At 38.3% G+C, this 22,187-nt stretch overlaps 2 protein-coding genes across 5 annotated transcripts in view; one reads left to right on the forward strand and one right to left on the reverse strand.

The window, feature by feature from the left end:
• Window positions 1–9,261, reverse strand: part of smc4 (structural maintenance of chromosomes 4) — a 19,787-nt gene extending 10,526 nt beyond the window's left edge. The window contains exons 1-9 of one of the 2 annotated variants that reach the window (XM_042486105.2): window positions 9,052–9,261; window positions 7,475–7,632; window positions 6,273–6,463; window positions 5,497–5,688; window positions 4,276–4,452; window positions 2,083–2,247; window positions 1,478–1,605; window positions 1,069–1,209; window positions 450–600 (exon numbers count right to left, since the gene is read on the reverse strand). In XM_042486105.2, the coding sequence (XP_042342039.2) occupies window positions 450–600; window positions 1,069–1,209; window positions 1,478–1,605; window positions 2,083–2,247; window positions 4,276–4,452; window positions 5,497–5,688; window positions 6,273–6,463; window positions 7,475–7,622 (1,293 nt within the window). In that variant the 5' untranslated portion in view covers window positions 7,623–7,632; window positions 9,052–9,261. Of the gene's footprint in view, window positions 1–449; window positions 601–1,068; window positions 1,210–1,477; window positions 1,606–2,082; window positions 2,248–4,275; window positions 4,453–5,496; window positions 5,689–6,272; window positions 6,464–7,211; window positions 7,420–7,474; window positions 7,633–9,051 lie in introns of those variants that run through there. The other variant, XM_042486109.2, reaches the window with a different exon arrangement.
• Window positions 2,114–22,187, forward strand: part of ift80 (intraflagellar transport 80 homolog (Chlamydomonas)) — a 54,959-nt gene continuing 34,885 nt past the window's right edge. Inside the window, exons 1-8 of one of the 3 annotated variants that reach the window (XM_088078986.1) lie at window positions 2,114–2,251; window positions 10,212–10,269; window positions 11,122–11,345; window positions 13,568–13,678; window positions 13,834–13,902; window positions 16,819–16,928; window positions 18,884–18,973; window positions 19,881–20,018. In XM_088078986.1, the coding sequence (XP_087935112.1) occupies window positions 10,235–10,269; window positions 11,122–11,345; window positions 13,568–13,678; window positions 13,834–13,902; window positions 16,819–16,928; window positions 18,884–18,973; window positions 19,881–20,018 (777 nt within the window). In that variant the 5' untranslated portion in view covers window positions 2,114–2,251; window positions 10,212–10,234. Of the gene's footprint in view, window positions 2,252–9,710; window positions 10,087–10,211; window positions 10,270–11,121; window positions 11,346–13,567; window positions 13,679–13,833; window positions 13,903–16,818; window positions 16,929–18,883; window positions 18,974–19,880; window positions 20,019–22,187 lie in introns of those variants that run through there. The other 2 variants (XM_088078985.1, XM_088078987.1) reach the window with 2 other exon arrangements.

Here is a 22,187-nt window from a genome sequence, read left to right on the forward strand (position 1 = left end):
AGAAGTTAAAATGCTGCGCTCTGCAATTCATTTGGGTTTCTGTAAAGCCTTGACAAATGTCTTTTTCTCTGGGCCTCAAAACAGCCCTTGTTTTTTTTTTTTTTTTATATGCAACGGAAATTGTATTTTTAGTGCCCATGTTTCTTTCTTGGCCAGGGGACAAAATAAACAGAGTAATACTGGAGTGTCATACCACTGGTACTAGCTTGTCTTGACTCAGTGCAACCCTTATTTGTTAATAAATATATATATTGTAAATTATGGAAAAAATGGTTGCAATTATGCTCTCCTGACAGATTATGTGACCGTGTGTGTCTGAATACTGAGAATGCCCAGTTTAATACTGTGGGGGTGAAACAATCTCAACTACTGCAGAGAAGCAAACAGTGACACAAAGGTTAATGAAGTAACTGAACTGTGTGTAAAAGTGGACCACAGGACCAACACACCTTTTCTGTGTCCTTTTCCAGCTGCTTCTGCAGTTTCTTGTTCTTGCTCTTGGAGTGTTTAATCTTCTCACGCACTTCAACGTCCTGCAGGTCCAGCTGGGTGAACTTCTCCTTCTGGGTCTCAATGTACTTGTTGATTTTATTTTGCTTCCTGTTGGAGGAACAGCATTTCACTGAGTGCATTCAAGTCAATCATAGAAAAAAAAACTACTGAAAAATTAGGCAAACTACAAGACTGTGAACAATATCCAAAAAAGAAGAAAGAATAGAAAATAAATAATAAATAGTAAACTCTTCATAGAAGAGCTCAGCTAATTTTGTCATTTAAAAAATATCTATAGTCATTAAAGCCACACATGTAAGAAATTCTGTTGTGATTTCATTTGTTCATTTTTGCAATGGAACAACATTTTCCACAACAAATAGATTACTACAGTTACGTCTGTATTTTTCTAGCCCCAAACTGGAATTCTGCCTCTAAACAAAAATATTCAGGGCAAAAGAGTCACTGACAGCAACCACAGAATTATTAAATTAGTAGAAACCGTTAATAATCTTCTTCTCAGCATGTTACACTGGTTGGTAGAGGGGAGAAAAAAAAGAGGGAAAAATGTCTTACTTCTCCACATTTTTGAGCTCTTGGTTCATTTTCTCCATCTCCTGTGATATTTTTGCATTTTTCTCAGTGAGTTCCTTGGTGTCCTCCATGATCTTCTGCTTCTCTTGATCTTTATCCACCACACGCTTCTGCAAATCGTGACTAATGGCAACGAGATATCAGGGGAAAAAAACAGTAAGAGGTAAAATGTAATTACACATAAAACAAAGAAAACGGAATCTGATTCCAGAGAAGAGTCACGTTGCCCTTGTGAGGGTTAAAAATAGCGTATAAAATTGGCATTCATTCAATGGATTTTTTTTTTGTTGCTCTTTTCTATGCCACTGTTGGGTCTACATTAATATTTAATGAGATGATATTATGTTTAATGTGTCTTTACAGAACAGAGGGACGGTGCTGGTGTACTCACACATAATACTGGCAGAGCTGGCTCTTGTGTTTGAAGATGTCATTCTCCAGGGTGAGGAACTCCACGGCTTTGTTCTTTTCTCCCTCCAAAGCATTCTTCTCCTTTTCCACTAGCTTCACTCGGTTTAGCTAAGACAGCAAAAATATTGCAGTTCTTAATATCAGGTGACATAACTTAAATGGCATTTCTAGACATAACTTATATTCTTTTGTGAAACATGAAAAAGATATATTGTTTTTAGAGCATCTCCATCATTTTGATGCCACATAATATTTTTGATAAAAGCTACAATAGCATTTATTTGTTTATATATATTTGCACAAAATTGTTTTTTTTTTTTTTAAATGAAAACCTATGAATCATGTCAGGAGCAGTTGTCCCAGCCAAGTACCCACTTATCTTACATACTTCACAGTTACACAACTATAAAAATATATTTATCTCAGATATGTGCATCAAAAACTTCTAAACACGTGCACAAAAGAAAGATTCTTGAACTCTAACCTCTACTTTATACATTCATAGAAACTGAAGTTCGGACACAGGAAAGAAAGTTGGTTAGCTTATGAGTGTGTGAGCAGATAGCGTCCGGGTGTGTGTGTCACCTTCTCTCCCCTCTGCTCATTGAGAAGCTCAATGCGGCGGGCCAGCGTAAGGATGGGCTCCTTGAGGCGGCAGGAGCCAATGATGTCCTCCAGGTACTCCAGCATACCCTCGTCATGCTCCGTCTGACCTTTAGGCTTCATCATGGCGATCTGCTCCACCTCGCCCTAGGTACAGTCCACAACAACACACGGGCAAAGACACGCATGCAATCATTCACTGAAAAAAAAAAGAGCTTAACATTCTAATAATACACTCATATAATTAAATTAATTAAATTAAATATTTCCACAACAGCCACTATTAAGACCAGTGGTCAGCTGAATTCATAACTCTAAACTAGCAATAATGCTGCTCTGCTACACACACATAACTTAGCAGAACATACAGTCATGTACAGTGTGCAAAAAAAAATAAATTCCCTTAGAAAAGGTGATACTGGGCTAAACAAAGGGTCAAATCAATTCTTAACAAAAAGACAGTGTAATATTAGATCCTAAACAAATACTCATTCTTCAAAAAATAAAGATACAATTAAATTGGATGAGTGAGTAAATAGTTTTATCACAGACATGTTAAACATGCTTCAGAAAACGGATTAATGTTGTAACAACACATTACCAGCTCACCACCCCACCCCTCCAACAGTCACTGCCCATTACACAACTTGTGTGAAAATTGTTGCTATAAAATTTAGACTGATGTGAAAACAAATTATTTTGATAGCATGCAAATTTTGACTTCTTGTGGCTACAGCTTGGATGAATTTCCAAATATTTTACATGTATACTACTTGGACCCATGTTACGGGCAACCTTCCAGTGTAATTTTATAAGTCTGAAATTTGTTCGTTTTTATTTATTTATTTTTTAAGAGAGGCTGGCTTAGAATAACACTATTCCTACATAATGCATTTCACATTAAACACACATTTAAAAAAAACATGAAAAAACTATGTATTCAATTCTGTTGGACTTATATGTAGGGGGAAAAGGCAGCTCACATATTACTTTTATTGTATGACAGAAAAGAGAAGCAAGGAGAGGTAGGGGAGATCCCACGTCATCCTCTGCCCTGACCAGTGCACAAAATAGACAGCTTCCCCTCAGCCAGAGGCCTGGACAAGTGACCTTGGAGACAAACTCAAACCTCTTCCCATAAATCATGCAACCATGTCATAGACAGAGAGCTGAAAATCTAGCATCCAAGCAGAGTGAGAATGGGCACACACACACACACACACACACACACACAAAGACAAGCAGGACGGATGTAATCCAGAAACTGACCACAAAACCTCAGTGGAGGGGAGAAACTTAGTGTTTACCTGAACTACCACACACTGTAAAAATAATAAAAATCAAATACAAAAAATTGGGGCATCAAAGATTAAATCTGCACTTTTGTTCTACTCTGACTTATGTCATCATCACCCCATAAGCCTTGAGTTCATCAGTAATAGAGTGTAAATAGTTAACTAGTTCAAACTCAGCACAACAAAATGCTACAAAATGAACAAAAAATATGACAAGAAAACTAACTTAAAAAAAAAAAAAGTAAATGAAAGTAGTGCATTCAGTGTAGGCAAAAAATAAACAAACAAAATACTTAACCAATATCAAAGCCATGGCAATGAAGGGTGTTTGATCCAGCCACACTGAAGCAGCACTGCTAATATTGGGGTTGGGGTCTATTCTCACACGCCAATATTTACGTGCTGCTAAAGCGTGGCAGGTACAAAGGAAAAGGGAGGGAAAGGGAGGTCCAACCTGTCCCCACTGGAGGGTCAAGATTCCCCCACTACAAAATCTGAGTTAGTTGTTCAACTACAGAAACTCACATCCAGGTCCATGTAAAGAAAAAAAAAGCTGAGGGGGTTTTTTTCCTTAAAATTCTAAAGCAGCAAATAATGGTTCGCACCTTTTCCACATTGTTTCAAACCATGATGCGCTGCTATAGCAGTCTAAGGGCACATCCTGTCCTTTCCAATTCCAGTGCAACAGGTTATTCCCACAAACAGGCATGGCTTTAAGGTAGCCATAATACATACAATTAAGGTCAGAGAGGACTGGGAATGGGCAGATAACAAAGAGCAAGAAATTTCTGGCAGAATGTGATGGTTACAGCAAGGATTAAAAAAAAAGTCTGAGTTAGAAAAGTAAGAGGAAATAACCAAAAAAAATAAATAAACTTACCTGTAGAATCAGAAATCTGTTGTGGTCTAGGTCAATACCATGGCTTCGGAGTAAAGCACCGACCTCTTTGAATGTGGCTTTCTTGCCATTTATATGGTAGGCTGAGGAATTGTCTTTGTTGGCAGTCCTGGAAACATAGAACTTGCTGTTGGGGATGACTTCGTAGTCATCTCCTTCCTGACTCAGAGGGGGGAGGGGCAGAAGACACATAAGCTTAGTGCAGAACAGTTCATGAGAAACTAACAGCTCTACACATCAAATGATAATACTCATGATACTGATAAATCCACAGTTTGGTGTGAGAAAAACACGGCACATTAAAAACAATTACAAAAAAGGCGTGTTTAAAAAAAGCACACAACAGAACTGGGCCAGCTACACTAATGTGAATAAATCATATAAATATTGGAGTGTATTCCATCATGTAACATTTACAAAATTTAAATAACATGTTATATACAATGATGAGAATATAAATGCATTTCAAAAATGTTAATCATTTGTCTAAAAATGTATTCATTTTTAAAAAAAGAGTCTAATAATCTAAGTTGTGTACACCACTTCTTAAAAATATCTTTAGGTTTCAGAAATGGCATATTGTAAAGTATATAAGAGTTCACAGAATTAATGCCTTTAGTTTAACAACTTGATTTTAATTTACTGTGAACTGATGGAACAAACAGAAAGACCTGGATTTTTTTAGCAGTGCTCAAAGCAAAACTTACACCCCCCGTGGCAGATCAAATATAGAAACATGTTTAACTGTAATTCTTTAAACTACAATCAGTTTGTAAAGTAATTTGTAATCTAATGCTTAAGAATAAATGTGTCTCTTAATATATACACCCATTTCATTGACTTTTCACAGTGTATTCATGCAAGTTGAGCCTAGTCACTAAATGTCACATTTTAAAAAAAATTTAAAATTAGAAGAATCAATTTGAGCACATTACGGCATATATGAGTGTTAGTTGTAACTTTCATGACTGATTTGAGTGTGTGTTTAGTCACTGGTGTCATAATTATTTGGCAACATTATCTCATCGGCATTAAGGAAAAATACACTTGAAATTCAAGAAAAAAATTTGTCCACTAAAAAAAAAATAAATCTAAAATTCGAACCCCTTTCAATTTAGACTGTACTGACTTATTTAGCAGAGGCCAGAGTGAGTGTGGTGTGCATCTGTGTGACAAGAGATATGGATATATATATATATATACCTTATCAATAATCTTTTGAAAATGCACCTCCACAGTACAGCTTTGCACATCCTTGTGTTTATCAGAGCTGTGAATCAGCACTGAAAGCTTTTTCGATCTGATCTTTTGAGCTCTGTATCCAAACACAAAGAGCATCGAATCTATCACATTGGACTTTCCACTCCCATTTGGCCCAATGATGCACGAAAAGCGCTGAGAGAAAGGTGAGAGAAGATTAAAAAAAAAAAAGTAAATCAATTATATAAAAATATACAGCATCCACAAACAAACAGTGTAAATGTCACAACATTACAAGCTATGTATTAACATTTAAGCATGGCAAGACTGTGATGGTAACTGTATTCCAAGTAGGTGCAGTTAAGATTTAATTTTAATATAATCATATTTGCAGAGCAATGAGGGAAGCAGAAAGAAGTGAAAAGACAAACTTGAAATAAAGTTATAATTTATGGGAAATATCAGCACTTCACTAGATCACTTCTCCTTGCACGATACACTCACTAAATCAAAATGGAGGAATGTGACTTTTTTTCCCCCACTTATATATTTTTTTTAATTCAATAAATGTTAGAATGCATCATCATTCATATTTTTAGACTTTTTGTGTCTCCCACAACATAAGGTAACATGTACAGCTGCACAAAATAAATTCAAAGACAAACTAAACAAAATTAAGAAACACCACAAATGATGGTAAATGTGTGAGCTCAACACAACACATTAACAAAGCATTTCCCACAGCAGGGTTTGACATTTGTAACCATGTTTGGTCGTACCTTGTGAAAAGGCCCCAGAATCTCCTCGCCAGCGTAAGATTTAAAGTTGCGATTAACTAAATGTGTTATCATGAGGCGAGGAGCGCCCGGTTCATTGGTCATTGCTGGGGGCGGGGGTGGGGGGATGCTACCGAGAATCTCCTCCAAACTTCGATTATCAACCGCCTCGGCAGCTTCCCCGTGAGACGGATCTGTGGCACAGAGAAAAAAAAAAGTACAACTTTTTTTTTTTTTTTTATTCCTCTGTGCCAGTCGTTTCAGGTGGCGGGGGGGTGGGTGGGTGGGGGGACAGTGGTGCGTGGGGAGGGGAAGAGGAGCAGAAAAAAACAAACAAACAAAACACAGGCAGCAAGTTACAACAGCAGTCAAACAACGACTCCCGAGAAAGTTGACAGGCGTTATTTTTCTTTGTTCTGAACACAAGAGCCAACCCAAAAGAGAAAAAGAGACCATGGCCGCTTGTGAACAAACCCACATTATTATACAAACGCTCTCCGTGAGAAGCGTCGATACGTGAGAGTAGATGCGCCACATTTATTTAGTCGATAATAAATAACTGAAGTGCTCATTTCGATCACTAACGTCACATTTTCACTCATGGTGATCTGTCCTTAAAACGCAGACAGGGGAAAATCTTGTTTTCAGATATAACGTATGACGTTAAACCGATTATGTTGCCATCACACCAAGCCACAACGACCTGTCCAAAATCTATTGTGCTCACATAAGCATAAACAAGCTCAGGGGTCGATGTTTGTAAATTGCAGCCAGACATCCACTGAAACATTTCCACATAAAGAATACAAACAGCACTTAACGCCAAAGTGCATCTTAAGCTTCGCTTACAATTTATTATAAAATTTATTAAGTTATAAGAATAACGTCAAGCACCCTTCTGATCTACTACATAATAACAATTCATAATCCGAAATAGATTACCTCGTTTGCTGAGAAGATCCGGGGAAGAAGTACGCTCGACGATATCAAAATCATCTCAAAAATCAAACGACATTTATTAATGACTGACACTTTGGGAAAAAATATATCAGCCATTCTAACTACGTGTTGAGATTAAAGTAAGAGGAAAAAAAGCTTCACAGCTCTGCCAATTGGCTACTACCAGTACGGCAATACACGCAACGCAATTGAGTGAACACAACTTATTTAGATTCACAGACACCAAAACACCCTTTGTTACTTGCCAGTTGTCGGCGGTGCCTCCTCTTGGCCATTGGAGTTGGTTTCTTTAGGGGGTACATCCAGCTCGTCTTCGGAGTCATCCCGAGGCTGCGACCCTTTCCCTTTTGGCTTGGCGGAGGCAGTTGAGCTCTTTGCAGTTTTAGATGGCATGATTTGAAATCTGAAGGGGTCATTGGTGAAAACGGAATATCCATGAGTGCTTTTTTTGTGCCTGTCAATCTCCCAACTCCACTTTTAGTCAGTCACACGCAGCTACCGTTGTCAGGCTTTAATCATTACCACAGTCAGATCCCACTGCCGCCCATCTAACTGTTTGTCCGTATATTTTTCGCATTTATTTATTTTTTTCTCTTTACATCAATCGACAAAGTAATAACATGAGTGTTACAGGTTGTGATCTGTATCGCAGAGTAATTTTTTTTTTTTTTAAAAAAGGGAAAAAAGGGAGATGGCAGCAAGCGGGTTACCAATCTGCTTGATGGCTGTAGCAAATTTGATGCTATTTTAACACCAAACAACAGTAAAAATGAATGACCTCCTTGTGTGACAGAATCGTTTCAGTAGTTGTGAATCTAGTTGATTTGCGTGGCCAAAGTTGAACGGTTGTTGGGAAAACGGCAAAATAACGTTAACGTAACGTAGGGCTACCTGGAAAAACAAATTCAGTTAATATGCAAATAGCAAAATATCTCCCCACGGCTCTAGCATAGTCTGTTATACGGATATTTCTGAATAGACGCAGCAAAATAGGATCTCTGGTCGGTGTAAAGACACGGCGTCCTAAACTGATCGGTGTCTCAAACTGACACCTATATTAACTTTAATCCCTTCGAGTTTTCTGTTGGGGGCGGAGGTGCAGACGAGGCAACCAGATTCGTAAGCTAATTGGGAAGCATATTCAGAGCACAAATGTAATTTAGCGATAACGTTGGACAAATAGTAACGTCATAACTGTACGTACATCGGCCAAATAAGTACCGTAATAGTACTAGCTTGGCCGCCGTTTATAAACACGTAACCCTTGCCACGTAACTGCACTATTTTAACTTTGCTAACGTTAAGTTGGCAGCTGTTGCTAACTATCTGATGTGAAATAACGCCGCAAAGCTAAAGCTAACGTAGGTGCTAACTTTGACTAGCAGACGTATCTGCATTGTGGATCTGTAACGTAACGTACTGTCCCGTTGACTGTACTCAGAGTTATCTGAATTGAAACGGTCACTTAACAGCATTTGCCCCGACTAATGTTGGCTAAAGCTAAAGTAGTTACCCCAAAAAATCTATTGCTGCTTAAAGTTTAGCAATCATCTGTTCACAATAGCTTAGACAATCGGAAAAGTTGCATGATACTATTAGGGGTGTGTGTGTGTGTGTGTGTCTGCGAAAAGCCACATTTTCCGTGAAATGTGATATAAGTCAAAAACTCGCATTACATTTCGTTGTGTTATTGACTTTGATCCGTAGTTATATAACCGTAGCTAATGTTAAAACTCAAGTTAACGTGTTGTTAATGTAAAGTCTGGTCTGCTACTAACGTTATGCATTTCAGCAAATAGACGGAACCCAGTCATTAACTTACTCTCCGCTAAAACGTTTCAGTGATCCTTCCGCAATATAGGCACGGTCTGTCAAGAGTCCTCCTTTCAGACCCAAATCACGATTTCGAAAAAGTATTCGTTAATCCAAAATTTGGCGAATATAATCCATAAAATTTAGCCCCGTGTTGTCCAGAGTCGCTCTCCTGCTTGAAAACCCCAACTTGTAAATGGCGCCTAAACTGTGCTGTCGAACCAAATTCGTTACAAACTGACGCAAGGCACCATGGACCGTTCAAAGGGCAAGGGAAAAAAACATGAAATTCAAAAAAGGGGACGAAGCCAACTCCGCCTCGCTTCAAACAAACAATAATCATATGACAGAAATAATCAGAAGAAGAAACGCAAATCAACAATAAAACTCACTTACACTGTATATATATTATTTAAGATTATTGTCAGATTCGAAGCCTAATGTTTCTAAGTGTTCAAACGGTTGCCTGGATACAGTAGAACGAAGTCCCGCCCGGAAAAATAGTTTACATTTCAGGAATTATTATTCAATGGATCGATGATTAATGTTAGTTTGCTTTAGTTTAACGAGTCATATTAAATGCATTTATTTAGTAGATGCCGTTTGCTCTTGTAAAAAAAACCCTCGAAATATGCGTTTTAAAGGAAGCGAGATTTGCAACTCTCGCGATAACTTGCATTTCAAGCTTCTTATGACCCAGATTACAAAGCTACCAGAAGTTAGCCTTGATATGGAGAAAATGTTGATTAGTGATGGATAGGCTCGCTATGTACGGCTCTGACTGTCCATGCGTCCTCTGCTGGAATAAATGATACGCATACATTGCTGGTTGTCCCGTAACAATGTCGATAAAGACAGAAGGATGTATGTTTTAACCAGAGTACCAAACTGAAGTTAGCATTCAAATCGCAGGCAGGGCTCGGGGACATCTCTGGATTTACGTTAGCAACAACGGTGGCAGGTACCGTAGCAACTGCAGACGCTTCTCTCATTCACAGTTACAGCTAACAGAGTATGCTAAAAGCACACTCGCACAGTTTTCAGGGTACGTTGTTTTGGTTTGGTCTTTTATATGATATCATTTTGCTTGTTGACTTGACGTTAATGTAACATAAGAAGCTTTAAATATGAGAGTTACTGTCACTAATTAAACTGTCTTGTTCGTTTAAGGATCGACATAGCAAATATCCACGATGAGACTGAAAACATCGCTGCTACAGGAACCCAAACATATCCTTTTTATGACGTTATCTATCAGTAGCCTCATACTTGTGTTTCTGTACAGCTAATACATGTCATAAAACGTCAGATACTGCTTTTGTCACTAGTATTTATTGTAAAAGCTGCAGTATTCGTTAAAGGACCTGCAATGCATACCTGAGTAAAAGTACAGATATCTTACCAGAGACAGTTAGCAATTTCTGAGAGTATTACTTGAGTAAAAGTCTTAAATTTTATTTACTGTACTTAAGTATTAAAAGTAATTGTATGATATTGCATGTACTTAAGTATTGAAAGTTAAAGTGCAAGTACATGCTGTTAACAAAAATAAAAAGTAAATTAAAGTAATTAGTTAAAAATAGACCTTACATTGCACTAGAAGAAAAGCAGTTTTTTTCACATATTAAAGGAATTAAAAAACAAAATCCCATTTTTCCTTGCTTCCCATTCCTTCATTCGTCTGCCTGTCCCTTCCTCCCTTCCTTCCCTATTTTGTAATTATTAATCAAGATGCTTGATAGAAATGTAGTGTAGTAAAAGTTAATATTTTATTTAGGAAATGTGGTAAAGTAAAAGGGGAAGATGACAAGACTATAAAAACTTAAGTGAAGCACAGATACTCCTCAAAAATATGTAAGTGCTGCCATGACTACATTAATTTGAAGTATTGTTATTTTGTTACACTACACCACTGAACACCACTGGATGTAGAAATACAGCATGAATTGTAGTAATTGGTTATGTACTTTTGCTTGGCTTGACCTAGCACCTAACCTGTGCCAAATCTAGCTCCCATGGCATGGCAATTAAAATACGTACCCTATTAACCTACCCTGATTGCTGTCCTTAACGGCAGATCACATAAGGAACTTGTGAGCTGTGTTGGATGGACCACAGCAGATGAGCTGTACTCATGCAGCGAGGACCACCACATCCTCAAGTGGAACCTACTGACTAGTGACACTAGTCTGGTTGTCAGATTGCCAGAGGACATTTACCCCATTGACCTACATTGGTTCCCCAAGACTGTTGGTGTCAAGAAACAGAGCCAGAATGAGATCTGTGTCCTTACTAGCACTGATGGTAAGCGTCTTGTTCTGTATTCTCAAAAATCTACAGGGCCACAGGGCTTTGTTTCTGAGTCAATGTACCAATTTTGTTTCACAAGTTGTTCATTCAGTGAACAGACACACAACGCTAATCTGTGATTGTTTTAAGTCATACCAGTACATGGAAATAACATTATTTAGACAACATTATGTTGCTGCATAATAGCAATTGTGAGACGCTAACTACAACCAAACCAAAACATAATAACTGGTAACAGTTTTTGGTTGCCTCATGTCTTGTTTTTTTTCCTCAACCTGTTTTTTATACTGAGCAGGATGACAGTGTCTTACTTGACCAGTAGAAGATTTAAGCAACAACTCAGGTGATTTTCCATTGTAAGAAATTCATCATCTCTGCCAGTGTGATACTTTAGATAAGCTTGAGATTTCACTTTATGAGGAGGACTGTAGTATCGCAGTAAAGAGCGCGTCTGTCTCTACTCTAGTTTTCATTAGTCCTTCAATGTCAGATCACTAAAGGCGGATTTTTGTTCTGCATCTATATATTTTTAATACTAAATTCAGCGACTGAGTTTCTGTGATGTGCATCCACATGGCCTCTTATGCGTCTTCTTCAGCCTATATTAGATATAAACACACATAATATGGATGTGCTGTTACGGCAGGCAATGTGTGGTCACAACACTAATGGCAGTGTAGGGTTGCATAAACACACCCACAAACTGAAGCAGCAATTTTCTCTGGCAAGACGAGAGAGTAGTGAAAACTCTGTTATAATTCACTTTTGCAAGTTTCCTCTGCTTTTTGCCTTGTTACAGTTAGCAAATATCAGTATTGCTTGATATGTGTGTGTGTGTGTATATATATATAAAATTCATTAAGAGATCTGTATGATATAGTTGAAATGACAAACCAGTAGCCAGGGTTTTATTGGGTGGGAGAACTCTGTATTAGCATTTTGGCTTTTCCTAACCTTATTTGATTAGTCAGCGTCCCTTTTCCTTGCCAGTATTATTATTTTTTGTATAGTGCACATGCAGCTTGACCCTTTTCCTGCGTAAAAACAGAATTTTTATGTTATATTTTATGGTGCTGTTTTCTGTCCCTGTCTTTAAAACCGAATATTGTCATCTGTAATTCTAAATATCTAATCAAGAAGTTTTTTTCATTATTTTGGGATGCCAAATATTTCCCCATGGCTAAGCATAATTACATATTTTAAAAACATTATTTACCATTCTACCAAAAAGTTTTTGTGTTGAATGGAAGCAGACTTGACCCCAAAGAGGGTCAAATTAGGCTTGAAGGATATCGCTGGATCTTCTGTTTGGAACAACGGTGCAACAGTCTCATTCACTTTTACTCTGAGGAGCTACAGTGTTGCGTCATAATAGATTTCACACAGATCTGTCATCAGGAATTTCTCCGCAAACCAAATAGAAGTAAACTAGATAGTGATAGTTGTCATTTTGAATTATCATCAAAACCATTTGCCAGATAGCAAGCAAACGAACAAATAAGCACACAAAACATTGAGCTACACAATAAAAAGATGTTTTTCATTTTATTTGAAGGAGTCCTTCAGTACAGCTGTACATGCCTGTTATACTCACTACCTGCTGGACCAGCAACATCCACGTTTGTTGGGATGTCCAAATTTAGAAATGGGAGAGAGCAGCAGCATGCTGATTTGCAGTTTTCTGCCACCAGAAATTACATAGAACGTTCAGAATTTTTTAATACACACTGCCACAAAGTATATGTTAGGCTAGCGTCTTCAATAACTGTCTCCATGCCTGATCACCCTTCGTGTCTAGCAAATACAAAATTGCCCTAATTTAACCAACAGAAACCCTTTAGTTTGGCTCACCCACTTTATGCTTTAAGTTTGTAATTTAGCTTGGAGGAGAAAATGTAAGTTTGTCGCTAATTCTCCGTTAGGAGACTCATAGTTATACTGTTATTTACAGTGATGGATTATACAGGTTTTTTTTTAAGTTTAGCAAATATTCTGTCCTCAGTGGTGTTCTAGATTGTCCACAAAAAATGCTCATCCCATTTGCCTCATGCAGCAACCTGAATCAGTCACACTTGTGAAAAAGTGGTCTCTGTACACAACATCCACATAGTAGCCGGAGAATTACAGCAGTGTTTCTGAATTATAGATGGTAAACATGCAGATCAGACCTGGAGTTTGTAGTCGCAGTACAGTAAGCCTCTTTTTGCCTCCTACAGGGAAGTTTCACCTGACCTCCAAGATGGGGCGCATTGAGAAGAGTGTTGAAGCACACAAGGGAGCTGTTTTGGCAGGAAGATGGAACTATGACGGGACTGCTCTTATTACAGGTAAAAGTGACAGGGATGTACATATTTCATTTCCACTTAAGCCATGCTTGTTTAATAAGTCTTTTATAGATTTATTTTTTCAATTGAAAATTTTGTGAATAAAAAAAAAAATCTTTATATCCAAACCTGTTTCATCTGTTTATTTAATTTCTAAGCTGGAGAAGATGGACAAATCAAGATCTGGTCAAAAAGTGGGATGCTTCGCTCAACACTAGCCAGCCAGGGTAAGGTTAAGGACTCTTGCTCTAATTTACTGAATTGAAATTTACACTTTGCTGATTTCCAGCCAGCTTTGTGCCGTAAGAATGTGGGTGGTATGTGTTAATGAACTATGGTGAACTTCCCTCCATCTTACCAGCACCCAGTACTCCCTCCTTACATATGTACTTCTATCTATCTATCTATCTATCTATCGATCTATCGATCTATCTATCTATCTCAAACTCAGATCACACTGTAAATGTAGGCAGTACTGATCAAATATAAACCAAGATCCTGTCACTGTATTGGCTATTTTTCTCCTAAAATGTCTCCAAAAACATGTTTCAGTGCACTGTTTGGCTATTGTGAGATAATTTGTCAACAGGATATAGGTGTCATTTTCCTGTATTGTAAAAGTGGAGGCTGAAAAAACTTAGATCAAATGGTATACTAAGCAGTGCTGATCAAATATGAAAAATGTGGTTACTGTGTTGCCTTATTCTTGCCTAAAATGTATTCAGAAGCTTACTGTTTAACTGTACTTTGAGATTGCTTGTTTCCAGCTGGCCGCCATAATGGTTCCTGTGTCAAAACAGCCAAGCTCGTATTAGGTCAACCTCCAGCGGGAGTGTTTATTGGTTGAGTGCAGGGCAATGCATTTTGGTGGTTGTAGGTTTTCTACCTCTTGAGCAAAAGCAAATGCCACAGTCCATTATCTGCATTTTCTCTGATGATATAATGCCAATTTCAAAAGTATTTGCATCTCTCTACTGCATAGACATATCAGTTTTATAACAACCATCTTTCCAGCAGTGAAATACTTCTTTAAGCCACATGCATGTGTCTAGTGCTTGTTTGAAATTTCTGTCCATAATTATAAATGGTAACTCAGCCATTTTTTAATATGAACACCCAAAAAATAAAGAAACCAGAGCACATGGATTTGTAATCCATGCATCTTCTGCTCTGTTTTGTTGCAATAATGGCTGCTGATGCTTATTTGTTTGCAACATTTGAAGACTAAATAGTAGGCACAAAATATGAGAAGTGATATACGTATATATATTTTGATTCACATCATTTGAATGTCAGTTTGAGAAGGAGCGGAAACAGTTTAAAGCAGGTCATATCCATAATAACTGCCAGCCAGCAGCGGAACCTATGTGAAGCCAGTTTCTGACCAGCCAGCTGCAGGCATTTTGTAAACACAACACAACACAACACAACACACTGACAGCAATTACACCCTCTCCGTCTCTCCCTATTGCTTACACACAAACACACGTAGATATAGCACTGATTGCTTTTGAACTTTCTGCCTCAAAGAGTGCCCCTTTGACAAAGAGATAAAGAGCAAGAAGCAGAGACCTGATCAAGAGGACCAGGCACACAGAACTTCACTTTCAGTTATGTATATCCTGCTCCTTTTCCTGGTGCTTTTACTCACAAGTTCACCTCCTCGTCTGGCTCCTGTTTGACACCGGATTCAGAATCATCCCTGTGGATGCAAGTCTGCTCTTACATGTTGTCCCAGATTGCAAAAAAATAGCCACACCTGACATGGTTTTTTAATGTGTGGCTGTTGCATTCATCAGCATGCACCTCACATGTACGTGTGCCTGCACTGATGCACAAGCCACGTAATTTAAAATGACAATCAAAGAAGAAATGGCTTTTTTTCTCTCCTTGGCTGTGCAATTGTGTGAACGTGTGTGATGTATACAGGGGCTATTAGAATGTAATTGTGCCCAATTCAACAAAAAGTTACTTTTTAAAAAAAATTGAAACTGCCATAAAGTTTCAAAGCTTTATAAGAGCTGAGTTTTATTAAAAGTCATAAAAAGACTCCTAATAATTTTATTTCTCAATCCAGTCCAAAGCTTACTTATTAATTGATTCATCTTGCTGTTTTACTTATTAAATGTTTCTCCTCAGTCATGGACAGCGTTAAGACTGAGGGCAGATGAAAGTTTGCTTTGCGCTGACGGGCGCTATGGAAAACCTGGCAGCAGAACAGCAATTCAGCCCCAGTATTTAGGAAAATTTTTCCTGAGCTGGTTGTTTGGAGAATGAGCTGCCGGGCAGTGGGCTGCTCAGCAGACCTACAGATTTGTACAACACCTGGATATAGTAGCATTGCCACAGATGCACACCATCCTCCACATGGTACTCAGATCACTGCAGGTGTTGCTTCTCATCAGAGCCTACAACACACACACACACGCACACGCACACGCACGCACACACACACACACACGCACACGCACACGCACGCACACACACACACACACACACACACACACACACACTACAGGAGCAGGCTGTTTTTCTTGGTTATTTTGATCCATTTTTAGAGAGAGAAAAAGATGTATGAAGAGGTGGAGGGAGAAGAGAGGAACTTGCCTCAACCCCTCTCATCGCCTTTGTCAGATTTAGATCATGTGACCAGTTGGCATTTGTGAGAAACCACATGCACCTGGAGTGGGGTTAGATGTCAAGCCCTCTCCCTGCCACACGCGTGCAGCCACAACCTGACTCACACACACACACACACACACACACACACACACAAACATTTTCCTTCCCACGTGCACACATTTGTGCTCATGCTTTAGAGGTTAGACAGGTTTTCTCAGCTGGTGTGCCTTCAAGCTAAGTGCTGTTCCATAGGCTGAATGAGGTGAGATCTTTGAGGGAATATGATACCTTCTGAGAAAAGGAATTAGCGCTGCTCTGTCCTAGAGCTATTGTTCATATGCCAACTCCTCGCCTGTCAAAGGTAGAGGGAGAGTTTCATACACACACAATTTTAATTCACATCTCTAAAACATTACACACATAGGTAAAGTCCTTATTTGTGGAGGCCCTATCCATTGTTTTGGGCTGTAGATTAATACAAGATCTCATCTTCTGTTAATCTCTTTGTCTGCATCTCCCAGGGTCTCCTGTGTATTCTGTGGCCTGGGGTCCAGACTCAGACAGAATCCTCTACACATCAGGAAGACAGCTAGTCATCAAGCCTTTGCAACCCAGCGCCAAAGTCATACAGGTACACTGACTTTATTTGTTATGAAGTTAAAAACTATTTCAATATATTTAGTATGTCATGGTTTTGAAATAATACCTTGTAACTAACTATCTTAATGATTCAAAAGTTAGGATAATTAACCTAAAATCAATTAGAAAACTGTGAACACAAATCACATTGGGCATGCAATGTAGTTTTTTCTTAATAAATAGAATATATACAGTAAGTAAAATGGATCATTGAATTTACGACAATATACACACACTGCAAACTTTTATTTCTGTGGAGCAAGTAAAGAACTAAAATTACTGCCTCATGGTTGTAAACCTTCGACAATCAATAAAGTTGCTGTTTAGATTGATGTCTGCACAGATCTGCGCTTATCCTAGATATTTGTGTCAGTGTGGAGCCATAAAAATCTGATAATGATATAAAATATTATGTATTGCTTTGATGGAAGGATGATGGATGAAAACTATGGACACACCAAAACACTATTCACATGGGACTAGTATTACCTGAGAACCTCAAGTAATTTGTAATAGTTGCGGAGACTGTGTGTGATTTTAGTTCCTTACGAACATGTCATGTCTGTAATTTTGATTATTTCACAACAAATTACCAACCATATTTAACAAAACACAGAGATCAAGTGATAATATTGATACTGTACAAATCAGCATCTCAGGATTTGGGGTCAAATATTATTTTTTTTTGTTTTGTCTGCCTCTTTTCTGCCTCTTTCTGCATTAGCAATTATAAATGAAAGTTCTGACAGCATTTTGGGTGCACAAGGCTCTTCTTGTTATACAGCATGGAAACCTTTTCACAGAAAGCCCAATTTTAAGTCCATCAGAAGAGCAAAATCTAGAATGATGATGAGATGGTTGACATGACAATTTGTCGCAGAATCGGTTTTGTTTGTTTAAACCACACATTAAATTTAAAGGAGGTTAACACTGTATATCGCCTCTGCGTTTCTTTGTAGAGTTACAAATGACTGTGCACATCATATCCAGGGATTTATGTTAGTAACTTCACATAAAGTACAGACATTGTTTATTTTGTGCATATGTGCCACACAAAACACAGATGTGGGAGGTAATTTCTAAATGACATGAGGTCCCCTGGTAATACTAGTCCTGCACAAACAGGTCTCAAGTCATTAAACAGACAGTTTGGGCACCTATATAGTATCTGATGGGGAGTTTCTTTTGTCTTTGCATGATACTTTTTATCTTGTATATAGATTTTGCTTATAATTTGAGCTACCTAATGACCTGACATCACTGGGCCCTTTGCCTCTCCTCAGGTCTCCGAGGTTCATTGATTTGCATTGTTATATGAAGGCTAAATAAAAGGAGATGCAATAGATCTATATATCTTTGAGTGCTTCTGCATTAAGTGAGAGTGCAGCACTGAGGACCTTGCACACCAGTGAGTATTTTTCTTGTTCATGTATACATTTGTTTATTATTCTTCTTGAAGCTGAATAGCACCTGGGACCTTAGATAAACAACTGCGGGTTCAATGTGTGCCTTCTTAACCCTTTGCTCTCTCTCGGCTATGACCACACATGCAGGCAAAAGCACACACATCACATCCAGTGATGTGAGTTAAACCTGTGCGGGCTCAGTGTGAATGGGTGTGTTTTGAAGTGAGCAAGTAGGATTAAAAAAAAAATAGAAAATAGAGTGTAGGCATGTAGAGAGGACAGGCACATGCTAAGTTAAAGCTAGTGACACGGTTTTGGCTCTTTGTCACACAGTAACGCATAATGTGGAGATTAAACTCTCAGTTTGGCTGATATGAAACATTTCATAAATGTGCAAACTATGTGTAACAAGAATAAATGCCACTCCCTCTGGACCTTATCTTGCTCATGCTTTCTCTCTTTTTTGGAATATGGATAGCATTATCATGTTGTGTTGACAGAAATCGTCCTGTTCTGTGTGTCCCCCTCTGTCTCTCTCTAGTGGAAGGCTCATGATGGGGTTGTTCTGAAGGTGGACTGGAATTCAGTTAATGACCTCATACTGTCAGGTGGAGAAGACTGTAAATATAAGGTGGGCTCTGTTTTTATACTGCATTCACGTGGAATTAAGCAGACGGTAGACGTCATGGAAAAAAAACAAATAGTCTGACATAAAGGCAGGACGGTAAAACAAAACATGCATGATGATATGTTGCGAAGGTGATGTTTCATTTTTTTTGGTCAAAGAATGGAATTAAATCTATTAAATAAAAATGTATTTAGTATTTTATTTAATTATTCTAGTTAAATCAATAAATTGTCCACATTGCCCTTGTTTTCTCCTTGTGTGAAAGAGGCACTATGTAACATCCAGTTGTAAATTCCGAAGACAGCAAAAAATGATAATATTTAAACTCTAAACGTCAGTGGTGTCTATGTTATCATTTCCAGTGTTGTCTGCCGGCCCCCTGATTTTACCATCCTGGTCTCATCCACCAAAATAATGTATGGTTTGCCATCTACTGTCTCCCTGATTCCATGTGAAGGCAGCATTGTGCCCAGTTCAGACTGAAGATTTACGACAAGAAGAAAAGGTTTCTAGAATGTTGCACAAAAAAGTTGCAGCAGTGTAAATTGGCAGATCTCGGCTCAGATTGTTTTTTGATATTTTTGCCTTTTCATCTCTACTAAAAATGCAACTGTAGTACGTATCCCACTGTCACTATCCTCATTCATATTTGAAGATGCAATAAATTATATCCAGCTACAAAAAAGCCTGAAGTTATAATGAAAGTACAAAGACATTGCAAAGGAGATGATACACCATCTTATGAAGTCGCATTGGTGTAAACTTGCAGGGTTCAGAACAGACGGGCTTCATAAGTAGTCGCAAATTTTAACTCATCCTGTTGTGAATCTTTGGTCCGAGCTGGCTTTAGATGTCTTGTGGGTGTGTTGAAATGTTTTTTAACCTTTCAAACCATGTCCTTCCACAACAGGTATGGGACAGCTTTGGTCGTCTGCTTTACTCCTCATCGTCTCATGACTACCCGGTCACCTCTTTGTCCTGGGCTCCAGATGGAGAGGTGTTTGCCGTGGGCTCCTTCAACACCCTGCGGCTCTGTGACAAGACTGGAGTAAGAAAAACCCTTTTACTCTCCATCAATGCCTTTTTTTTAAATTGTTGTGTCCCCTCATGACCTTTCCAATAGAATGGAGGCTACTCTTTGAATATAATGGGATGTCAGGTAAAAGAGAAAAAAAGAACAAATAACAGGAGGAGGAACTGAAATACATGTTGCAGCAGTTTAGTACTTTGACATAAAGCTAACTGAAGGATATAGCTATTGAAATATTGTTCAATTGCTGAGATTTCAAATACATGACACTTCTCAGACCTCACACTCATTGGATTAATCATTTATTCAAAACACCAATATATCTCGGCATGTTCAGTCAGGCAGTCCATTCACTACCGGTACAAGTACACTCTCAAGTGCTCTTGCATTAACAACGCAATTAGTCGTCTTCAGTCTCTTTTCACACGAGCGAGGACTGTGTAAATGATGATGGCAATCTTCTGCCCTTGTGTGACAAGGTAATGGTTTTTATTCTACCAAAGGTTTCACCATGTCATTTCAGTGATAGGTGTCTCCTCTCTGCTTGCAGTTCTGCTTGCCGGTTGATAAAATTATGCATACACCTTAAACTTTCCGAAACCTAACACATATAGCAAGCCCCTGTTTTGTGTAGAGCTGCACCTAACATTATTTTCATTATTGATTAATGTGCAGATTACTCACATGTTTTATCAATTCATTGTTTAGTCCATAAAATGTCAAAAAAAGTTTTAAAAAACCCAAAGTGATGCCTCTCTTTCTGTCCAACTAACAGAACATAACCCAAAGACTCATTTTGATCATAAATTACGAAGAAAAGCTGTAAACACTCACATTTAAGAAGCTGAAACCAGCAAATGTTTGACATTTTTGCTTGAATAATTACTGAAACGATTAATTGATTATCCAAATCGTCTGGAAATAATTTTCGACAAACCAATTAAAAGCTAATCGTTGCAGCTCTAGTTTTGCATACTTCATTTGTTTATTCTTATAGGACATTGATGCTCTGCAGTAAGCCAAGTCCCTCTTCCTGAAACATAAAGTATCTGTGGTCAGCTTTTCCAGAGCAGCGTGGTTTATATTGTGTGGCTCACTACAGGCCTTATGTGCTCTATACATAGTTCATTTCTGTAAACCACATTAGGCTGCATGCCACATGTTCTTGTTACCTGGTGCTGATGGTAACTGGAGTTGTAATGAGAGGGGAAATGAGAGAATGATGAATGGTAATTGTTGTTTTGTTATTGCTGAACATTTGGCCAGGAACAATACTACCAGTTCCCTGGTCTGCCCTTGTGGGAGGGGGGGGCTTCTTTGAGTTTTCGTGGAGATGTCAGTGTATTGCCATTTCAGACTTGTTGTAATGAAAACAAACAGCCAGGACTGTGTTTTTGTGTGCTGATCACCAGGCATTTCATGCTCCATTTTGATTTAATTAGGATCAAATGGCTTTTTTTTCTGGAGGACTAAAACAAATGGGCTGGAGAGAGGTCTGAGCCAACACATATGTCTTCTCCAGAGGGTTAAGGTGTCTGCTTTGGAGAGGTTACATTCATTTAATGTAGAGAATGAACATCCGGAGACTGGGGAAATCCCTCATCCTTTACAATTACTTTTGGTTTTCTGAACCAGGGATTTTACTAGTTTTGGGAAAAATTGCCAGATTATAGCTGTGAGCTGATGAAATTATTCACATTTTTATTTTTTTGTAAACATTTTTTTTTAAGTTCCTTTAAAACTATAACAGAAAGAACTAAGTGCTCCTTTATTTTTTTTGTATTGACTTGATTCACCTTACATCCTCCCGTTATGGGTTTGTTTACATGGTTGGTTTATTCCATTGTTTCGTCAGCGCACCACTTGCTTTGCTGTGGTGTGTCTTGGTTAAGGCAGCGTGACGATGATGATAATTATGATGATTATGGTTCTGCCCAGCTCTAAGTGGAGGAAGGGAATGCTTCTCCTCCCTAAGCCCCTCAGAGTCAGTGTGTATTGTAGCCTGGTGTGGGAGGCTCACTCAAGAGGAGGATGGGGGGAATAGAGAAACTGAGAAAAAGAGATTCAGAAAAGGAAAAAAACCCTCAAAGGTCACTGAAAAATCTGAATTCTATGGATGAATTCACACATATACTCCTTGTGCATCAAGTTAGAGAAAGTTCAGTTTGCATGCATATACACTCTGTC

The sequence above is a fragment of the Plectropomus leopardus genome, chromosome 6 (genome assembly GCF_026936395.1).
Source record: "Plectropomus leopardus strain MGB_pleo_1.0 chromosome 6, ASM2693639v1, whole genome shotgun sequence".
Taxonomy (NCBI): domain Eukaryota; kingdom Metazoa; phylum Chordata; class Actinopteri; order Perciformes; family Serranidae; genus Plectropomus; species Plectropomus leopardus.